Below are 10,456 nucleotides of genomic sequence, written 5' to 3'. Positions count from 1 at the left end.
CATGTTGAAGAAAAATAGAAAAGAAAGTTAAGTGGGAAATGAAGGTTAGGCTAAATGGAGGCACCTAGTGTATTTGAAATCTTGGGATCAGAGTTTACAGTTGATCAGTTATGAAACAGGTAGTCACTGAACGTTTTTGAGTAGTAGAGTGACAGTGATTGTGGTAGAATGAAGAAATCTTCACAATCTTCTACTCTTTTCCACATTCCTGAACTTTCTTATGTAACTTTGCAGGGCCTCCCATTAGGAGATGAAGACTCTTTTCTCTTTACAATGAATATGCTGGTCTGTGATTTACTTTCACTAATAAGATGTGGCCCAATTATACCTTAACAGTTTTGACCATGGCCTCAAATTAATGGCTGTGTAGTCTTCCTCTCTGTCTCTTTCTGTCCCACTGTCTCTATCTCTTCCTTGTGATCACCTGTGAAGAAGCCTAGTGTAGTCTCCTAGAGGATACCATGTGAAGGGGGCCTTCCACAGACAAGGTCATTTTCGATCACTAGCCCTCAGAAGACCATTCAGTTGCCTGCAGAACATGCATGACCTCGCAAACAAGATGAGCCTAACCAGATCTAGCAGGCCAGAAAATTCTCCCATCTAACCCATAGACTCATGAGCAATAATCAATACGTAATAAGTAGATGTGGCCAATTAGAATAGAGTAAAAGTTAAGGGATTAATCTAAGAAGGAGCTCAGACTAGGATACTAGTAACTGAGTTGTATAGTTAAAGGAGTCATGAAAAACATTTTGAGGAGAAAACTGGCAAGGTTTGTGAATTTAAAAAAAAAACAAGAGGGAAGAATTAAGGAATTTTCTTTGACTTTCTGATGAATACTTAATAAACTTTGCCATTTCCTTTAAAAATAGTTCTAAAGTGATTTTCTGTGGCTCACATGAGAACTTTCCTCAGGCTATTTCTTTCCTCAGTTTATCAAAATAAACATAGTCATTTTGGGGTTCTAAAAATGGTAAACTCTATCAAATATATGGCTACTATTAGACATTTTACTAAAATAAAGTCTTTGGTGGGGGTGATGGGTTTAAAATATAAACACTGAAGATATCCTGCTTCTTCGGAGAGAAACTTGACTTTTTGTTATGGCAAAAGCTAAGAGGTTGCAGAAGAAAACTTCGGTCTTTCAGTGAGTAAGATTTCCACATGCTCCAGTCCCAGAGCATGCTCAAAGATAAAGCCAGATGAAACAGTGACTCAGTCAGTTAAGGACTGCCTTCAGCTCAGGTCATGATCCCAGGGCCCTGGGATTGAGCCCTACCTCATGTTGGTGGGGGGTCTACCTCTCCCTCTTCTCCCTCTGCACCTCCCTCCACCCCTACTTGTGCTCACTCTCAAATAAATAAATAAAAATCTTTTAAAAAATAAAAAAAAAAAGAGAAAAACATTACACTTGGGTAAAAATTAGTGAGTGAAGAGAACAGATAAAGAAGAAATGATGTCTTCTCTGCTTCCCTTTGGTCCTTTAATTCTTGAAATTCTTTAAAGATCTACATCCGTACATCGGCTTTACTTCTGTTTAACAGATGTGTTGCTTAATGGTGGCAACAACATGGAGACATGAGGAATCCTTGTGTTTCAGATGATGATGCATATGACAGATACAAATTTACATCACTGTGAAGGATTCTTGCTGAGAAGCCTCACATCCTTAGGAACAGATGCCAGGGTACATACTAACCTAGCACTGAGCTTGCCTCCACATGCTCTATTTGAATGAAGTCACTAGAATTAGCTCGAAGATCTTCTGTTTTTAACTTTGGGTGTTTATGATTCATCTTTCCTTTTTGTTACAAATGAGAATTTTATGTGAAAATAAATACTTGCCATGCCCTTTCCTGATGACAGGACCAGGATATCTGTGCAGCTTGTTCCTGATATATGACAATTAAAAAAAGAAAAACAGGAAGAGCAGAAGCTCCATTTACCTCCAATATGGGAAAAATCATCTATCAAAGTTGATAGTTTCTAGACTCTTGATTTTTTTTTTTTTTTTTTAGAAATGGGGACACCTGGGTGGCTCAGTTGGTGAAGTGTCTGCCTTCTGTTCAGTTCATAATCTCAGGGGCCTGGGGTCAACCCCAACAGAGGGTCCCCTGCTCAGCAGGGAGTCTGTTTCTCTCTCTCTCCTTGTGGGCTTGCTCTGTCTCTCTCCCTCTCTCAAATAGATAAATAAACCTTTATTTTAAAAAAAGAAACACATTAGAAACAACATCTCTGGTGTCATTAAATCTTCAAACAATGACCTTAACAAATTTATCATTCAATCTACAAATGTATTATTAACTTAAAAAAAATCCCTAACAGTATTCATTTAGATTTTTTCTCACTTTTCCACTGATATTGGATAGAGTATTGCAGTGAACATGCTTTTAGGTAAAATCTTGGTATATGTAACAGGATTATAAAATTTAGCTTATATGGTGATGTCAAATCAGAATGTCCTTAAACAGGTGAAAATAGAGTGAACCACTGTGGACAAAGCCCAACTATCTTGGTCTCCCTATGCTCAGGTCTTACAGAATGTGGCTCTTTAATGTGAACTTGTCCAAGGATGAGTGTAGAAAAATAGGGCAGCATCTTATAGGGTCTTGCTCAACAATATAAGGCGTTTGAACTTTATATACTATTGACCAGTATTTTTAAGAGTAAATAATTTATCAGTCTAATGGATATAACTGATATTTTCTGAAATGAAATAAAATACCATAAAATGGAATATTACAATCAGGGTGCATCAGTATAAGTTTGCAAAATGTTATTTCAGTTTTATGTGAGGTGCCTGTGGATAAGAGAGAGAGAGAGAGAGAGAAGTTGGAAATGTGTTTTTCATGTGTAGTAAAATAAAACAAAATAAAATAAAAAAGAAAGGCAATGTTATAGGCCATGGAAAGCAAAAGATGAAGGGGATCCACAGGTATGAATGATATTTAGGAAGCAGAATTGACAGAAATAGATGACTGACTAGACAGAACAGCAAACAATTCATTATGATTCTAAATGTCTTTGGCCCGGGTGACTGTGTGAACAGAGTTGTCATTAACTGAGATTAGGGGCACAGGAAAGAGAGCCAGTTTTGACACAAAGAATTGTCATTTCTGAAAAAAATACATCCAAATGCCAATACACACAATCCAATAGGATTTGATGAATATTCTAGTCTTTGTGATGTTAGAAGTTTCAACATGGTGCAGGCTATGAGTTCAGTTGTGCATCCTCTGTGTTGAAGAGTAAATGACAGATAAGAAAGTGGAAATTTAGTGTTTACAATTCACCTATAAGAATTTCCACCTTGAGGGGCACCTGAGTAGCTCAGTCGGTGAAGCATCTGCCTTCAGCTCAGGTCCTGGGTTCGGGGTCCCGGGATCAAGCCCCATGTCCGGCTCCCTGCTCAGCAGGGAGTCTCCTTGTTCTTCTCCCCCTGATCCTCCCCCCACTCATGCACTCTCTCTTTCTCAAATAAATAAATAAAATCTTTTTTAAAAAGTTCCACTTTGAAGGGCAGGCAACAGAGGACATATAGATATGATTTCTTCATTGGTCTATTTATATGTTTAAATATATATTGTGTGCCTCCAATGTCCTCATCTTTTTACAGCTAGATAACATTTTTCATATGAGTTTATATAATTATTTCCCTATATTTACTTATTCTTTATGTCCAATGTTTACTTAAGAAAATTCCAACATCAGAAGACACAACTATACAATAAGTTTTAGCAGTTGATTTCTTTGTAAATGTATGTTTTCTGTGGTTGATAAAGTACATGAAGTTTTATTTATGTAGGATACAGGTGCTTGCCCATTGTGTTGTAGGCACATATTGTTTAAGCAATAACAAGTTATTTTGATATGTATTCTGCAATAGTATATGAGATACGATAGGAGATACAGAGCCAATTGATAGAGTTGTGCCAGATGTCATTTGTTTCACAGGGACCAATTTTGGCTCTTCAGATTTTAGTAAATATAACTTCTCTTTTCTCTGATTTTATGATTTATGCTCTTAAAAGCTAGGCAAGTATAGCTTATTTTAAGATGTATCCAGTAAATGGCTCTAGAATATTTTTAAATAGTAAAATATAGTAATTTCTTCTTTTCAATTATTTTATACTGACCCTTCCTTTTAAATCATGCTGGTGTTATTATTGTAATTCAAATCTGTATTATTGCTCACTTAAATTTCAGCAACAGCCTTATGGCACTGGGTCCCTATCATCTGACCCAATTTACAGATCCATCCAGCATAAAATGCCCACTATGCAACTATGCAGTTCCAAGAAACTGCCAAAAGAGACATTCTAACTAAGACTTTCATTATGACTTTGCCTTACTCAACAACCACCATTCACTATTTATTACCTACTGCATAATATGCAGACTCTTTTGTATGATTATAACCCAACCCTAAATAAAGGACTCAGCATTACACCATGCCATTCGGGCTGTACCAGACTCCTTGTCCTCTTCATGTTCCACACTCCTGTACGCTTCTGGAATTCTCTCCTGGGTTTCCTCCATAAAGTGGTCTTCCTTCTCTCTCTCATCCACACACATCCAGACTCTACAGACATTTTGTGGACTTACCATCTTTCACATGAAGTGTACTTACAAACCAACATTTATTGTTCCTTCAGTTCTCCAAACATCTCTGCATAGTCAGAAACTCAATAATAAATTGTTCTTTTAGGTGTGATGGTTTTCTTTCTCTTATTAAACTGTAAATAGGACATAGTGCAAACACTTTATGACATAATTCTTTCATAATATTGACATATTTCTTTCATAGAGAACTGTCCTCATCATGGTGCTGGATTATATACTTGGTCATTGCTTAATTAATAATTATATGACTCAAGATTTCTGATATCAGTATTTCATGGTTCAAAACCACTTGACTTTATCTTTAGAAAATATCTACTTGCAAATTCTACCACTGTGCCCTTCTTGGCCAACTTCCTCTTATCCTGTCATGTTCCCCCTCCCTTCTCCCACTCTCTTCCTGGGTTGGGGGTTGAAGGGCCAGAGTGGGGGTGGCAGGGTCTGGAAGTTGGGGGGGCGGCCCTGCACAGGGAAAAAAAATCTGGTGAGACTTTCAATTCTTTCATCAAAAATCTAAAATAAAATATTAACTTACTTAGTCATATCTATTTTCTACTTTTAGTTAAATAGTTAATACCTTTAAAGTTTTTGTTGCTGTTGTTATTAAATTACATTTTACAATTTATTACAATTACATTTTACCTTATAGAATATTAGCTATGATAATTTTTACTCAGCAATTTCATTTTCCTGAAATAGATAAGATGCCAAAACTCGTGATATTAAAGAATTGGTTACAAAGACTTTTCCACCATGCTGGTCTGAGGGACCTGCAAATACATTTCCCTTAGAGGACTTGTTAATTTCATTTAATTCAGTCTGGCCATCCCACATAAGGTGAGCACAGAAGTGTATGTTGCTTCAGAAGAAAGTGTCTTTTTGCCTTGGATCTACTCTTTTCCCTCAGTGAGCTGAAAAAGAGCAGGTAGACATTTTATTTATACTAGAGACCCTAACGTGGAAGTTGGAAGACTCAGCCTATTTCATCCCCTAGGATGTCACTAGAATAAGACCTGCTACTAGGACATACAGTTTGCTCTTCAAAATCTTTCCATTATGGAAAAAAAAAAAAGCCTACTTCTTTATTTCTTTATAGACATTTATAGGTAATTTAAAAGTAGGAATGTATTCCTCAGTGCTTTTGTGTAACTTCGTATAAATAATATTAGAGGTAGAAATGCCATCATTAGGTTATTATAAATAAGTCTTAGTTGTTACATAAAACATTTCTGATGTTACTTCAGTTTGCTTTTATAAAAGATTTTATTTATTCACTTATTGGTGAGACAGAGACAGAGAGAGAGAGAGACAGAGAGCATGAGAAGGGTAGGAGAGGAAGAAGGAGAGGGAGAAGAGGACTCCCGGCTCAGACCGGAGCTCCTTCTGAATCTGGGATCATGACCTGAGCTGAAGGCAGATGCCTAACCGACTGAACCACCGAGGTGCCCCTCAATTTATATACTTCTAGAAAGAAAGCATAACCATGGTTCTGTAACTCTTTTCTACTTCTGCTTTGATCCTGACCAATCTCCTTATAAATACTGACCATGGATTTACTAGCTAGAAGGTAAATGAGGATTCTGAAAGAGTTGCTATATACTGAATCTGAACATGAAATGCTTCTAGCAAAACATACTTCTGCAAGATTTTCCATCGTAAGTAATCCTGTCATCTCTGGATCTCTGAGAGGCAGCTGCATGATGAATTGTTACTTATATGACCATTACTTCCATAGAGACCTAGCAATGGGTAAAATTTTGGGAGACTCTAAAACCTACTCAACTCATCCTTCTGGAGAGCAAAACACATGCTGGTAAAGGAGGATTTGAGAAGTTGTGTCTGATGGATGTGCCTGGGTTTTTACATGGTTTATGTTCCGTTCCTGTTTTGTATCCTTTGTGACTCGTTTGTAAGGCTTGTATTTCATGGGATCCTATTTGCTACTTTGAGCCTCTGTGATCATGCAATTTGTGTAATGTTTTCCATTTTTAAAATTAAATCTTTATAAAAGTTCTGCAATGTAAATAGCGCATGTGTTATTAGCTATGATTTAGAAAGGAGCTTACACTAGGGTGATGACAGTAGCAGTAGGAAATCCAGAGCAGTAGCAACCATTTATTTAGCTGTTAGTGTGCATCAGTGTACCAGGCCCTTCATTAATTTATGTCACAATCACCCAGCACACAGAAGACCAAGCTTCAGGATCGTTGTCTTTCATGGACCCCATCTAAGCCCTTGAGAGATCTGCAGTAAATAGATTCTCATGGTCATGTCATTGGTGAAATCTGCCCGAGTAAGATCCTTTAACTGTGATCTGTTAAGAATATTATCTTTCCGGGGGCGCCTGGGTGGCTCAGTGGGTTAAGCCACTGCCTTCGGCTCAGGTCATGGTCTCAGGATCCTGGGATCGAGCTCCTCAGCAAGGAGCCTGCTTCCCTTCCTCTCTCTCTCTCTGCCTGGCTCGCTGCCTGCTTGTGATCTCTGTCTGTCAAATAAATAAATAAAATCTTAAAAAAAAAGAATATTATCTTTCCACTCCAACTTCTCTTTGGCATTTTTTCTTGTGTTGCGTGGTGTGAAAGGAGGCAGCAAGGAGGAACTTCAATTAGGGATTCATTTATCCAGCATTTATAGGTTTACATGGTGGGGTATAATTATATGGCTTATAGTTCATATTTATGTAAAATTGTTGCCAGTAATCCTAGTGTAGGAATGGCTTTCTGGAATAATCCTCTCACCCACTGTGTTATAACATTGTAACAAGTAGGAAGACAGAGTTTCCATGAAGGCATGCATCTGTCTTATGGCACCCAGAGCCTGAAATCTATTGGTAGTAGTAATAAAACAGGGTATAAAAAGTACAGAAATCAGAAGCTAGCCTGTGAAAAATTCTCACAAAATTATAGTACATATATGAGATAAATGTATAGAGCTTTTCTTAAATTTAAAATAACCTAAAAATTTTAAAATACTTACCAATAACAAGAAGTGAAATTGAAAGAAACAGCTCTAAGCTATTGACAATAAGAAATATTTTTTAATCTAACATGTTAGAGAAACTCGTTATTTCTACTAAAAATTATAAAATTCTCATTTGAAGAGGTGCTCAAAGACTGAAGCCAAAAGTAAACACACAGAATAAAAGTATTACAAAAATACTTAAGAGAATTAAAGAAAACATTTTTCCCCCTCCCAGATTATCTGATACTTTTGGTATGGGTTCATTTTTTATAATTAAAAATTTCTTGTATTGCCCTCAAACACTTAAAAGTATAAATTCTGTAATTTTTTTGTATTTGTAATTTTGTTTTTTGTTTTTTGTTTTTTTTAAAGAGTAAAGCCAAATTTTGTGCGCATCTGGCCCAGGGTCCATCCATGTCAGGATCCATCTGGGGTCAACATTATTCTCTAGAGTTTACACTGCTTGGGCCAAGACTAGAACGTCATATGCTTTTTCCTTTCCACTGAGCTTCTTTTTGTTCATATTAAATCAGATATAAGGGAGAGGGAAAAAAATCCAAAGCAATAGAGAAGACCATATCCATATGTGCAAGGAATAGAAAAGGATAAGCAATTCAGTTATTTGTTCATTAATCCTATGGAGTGCCAAATTTGAAGCTGTTTTGTTTAAATGGGCAAATAATACAGCTCTCCCAAGGCAGGTCAATATGCAAAATATTATCTCGTATTGTCATATATTCATTAAATTGCCTGAGGTATGGAATTTCTCTTGGCAAAAAATATTACTTTATGTATAATTAGAGACTATATAAAAGTTCTGGAAATATTTCTAGTGTGCTGAAATTGTGAACATATGTTTGAGACTTTGCGAAATGTTTAATTATGAAATATATCTTTCTGAAATTTTAAATATAGCCTACCTTAATCTTGTAAATAGAGCATAACCATGTGGTGTTTTTATTTTAGACACGTGGGGAATTCAAACAACTTATCTCTGAAGGAAACTATTCCTTTCCAAAAGTATGAAACTATTCTAATCTGGATGGTCAAGAAACAGAATGGAAAGCCTTTTCTGCAAGAGAGAGTAATCTGGAACCTATTTAAGAAAGAGAATGACCAATCCAGGTAGACAAGACTTGAGTTTATTTATATGATTCATATCTCCCTTCTTGAAAGGACATTTACAAACTTGATTTCAAAAATAAAAGAACTTCTGAATGACAAGTGTTCACGTTTTAATTCCAGTATTACAGGTATGGTCTTTTGTGATAAATTATCAGTTGAAAATGTTCCAGTGAAATCTGGTATCAATTAATTTAACACTTTATATAAGAAATAAAACATTTATTTTCAAGTCTTACATATATTACTTAAAATAGATACAAAGTTCAATTTGTAACTTTAGAATTTTACTGCTATATCAAGCTACCTGGAAGAAAATACCTTAGTGGAAAGAATGTTTTGATTGTTTTAATAAGTATGACTTTCAAAACAAGCACTGTTAGTAACGATCCACCCATATGCTATTTAGAAATTAGGCAGGTAGGTCAAATAATGTATGATATTAATATGAAAGAAAAGAAATAGTATTTGTTGGGAAGGTGCAGGTAAAATAGTATTTGAAGACTATTATAATATGCAACTTGGAATCAAATTCAAGAAATTGATTGATTAAAAAGTATAACATTGAACAAATTCATAAACAATTGCTTTGTTCCCATCTTTTAATATTAATCTGGATGACTGAAGCACACTGAAGACAATGAGATGAGATAAGGTAGTAAAAAAATTGTACATCTAATTGTTTGCTTGATGGAAGCATCGATTTGTTAAAATAGATTCTCATACACATTTTCCTGTCCAAAAATATAAACTTGCTTATTTTCCGTATATACAAGGATCCTGTGAAATCCTGGACTCTGAAAAGAAGAAGCTGAGGTATAGCATTGAATGAAGCATCAAAATGCATGGTATTTTAGGCTGAAATTCACCAAAGTTACTGTCTGTAGAGAAGAGTGGATCCAAGTGTGCTTCCGTGAGTCTTCTAGGTTTTTGCCTCTCTGAGAAATTTGTTGGCGACATCAAATAATCGAACTCTTCAACATCAATATATACAAAGGCATTTTATTATTAATCAAAGAAAGGGAATTAGAGTCATCAGAAATTACAACTTTATTTTTTCATAATACATATATTTATTGCCATCATAGTTCTGCAATTGTCCTAAAATTAGAGTCAGATGGAATCCAGAGACACGTGCAAGTTTTGGAAATGGACACATAGATAACAGTATAGAACTGTACATAAAATAATTACAATTTATTAAACACACTGTTTTAGTACATCCTTGATGGATGGGAATGAGCACCATATCTTTTATGAAATATATATCGTTCTCTTTTTTTTTCTACAGCACCAAAGAAATCCAAATAGGAAAAGGAGAGATGAAAATTGGGAATCAAGAATAAGGCCTGTTTCCATCTCAGCCACACTAGCTTGTATTTTTATGATTTTTGAAGCTTTTGTCATGCAAAGATTCTGTCCCCTGCAAGGGCATCGGTATTTCTAATCGGTACATATATACGTAGCAAGTTGTTTTCTCTACCATCCTTATTCAAAACTTGCATGTGGCACAAAATGGGTTGGTGGCACCAAGGTATTTTTTTCTGTTGATTTTGTATGTTCTTCATCCTAATCTTAGCCAAGGAAACAAACAGGACCAACTTCAAATCCAAACTTCTGATTCTGATCACCAAAGTCATTGATCATTACATCAACAATAGGAACTTGATCAATTTTCGGGGTATTGATTTCAATCACAGTTTTTTCATAGCCTTTTCTGGACTGTAAAATTGAGCAGAAATACAAAGTTACA

The 10,456-nt window shown here is 35.6% G+C and overlaps 1 protein-coding gene across 3 annotated transcripts in view; it reads right to left on the bottom strand.

Annotated features, from left to right (window-relative positions):
- Positions 1 to 8,743: 8,743 nt before the first annotated feature.
- COL11A1 (collagen type XI alpha 1 chain) overlaps positions 8,744 to 10,456 on the bottom strand; it is a 208,297-nt gene continuing 206,584 nt past the window's right edge. For all 3 annotated transcript variants that reach the window (XM_047727896.1, XM_047727894.1, XM_047727895.1), the window contains one exon: positions 8,744 to 10,425. In XM_047727896.1, the coding sequence (XP_047583852.1) occupies positions 10,279 to 10,425 (147 nt within the window). In that variant the 3' untranslated portion in view covers positions 8,744 to 10,278. The remainder of the gene's footprint in view (positions 10,426 to 10,456) is intronic.

The sequence above is a fragment of the Lutra lutra genome, chromosome 4, assembly GCF_902655055.1.
Source record: "Lutra lutra chromosome 4, mLutLut1.2, whole genome shotgun sequence".
Classification (NCBI taxonomy): domain Eukaryota; kingdom Metazoa; phylum Chordata; class Mammalia; order Carnivora; family Mustelidae; genus Lutra; species Lutra lutra.
Note: the sequence above shows the minus strand (reverse complement) of the source record. Positions and strands in the feature narration are given on the sequence as shown.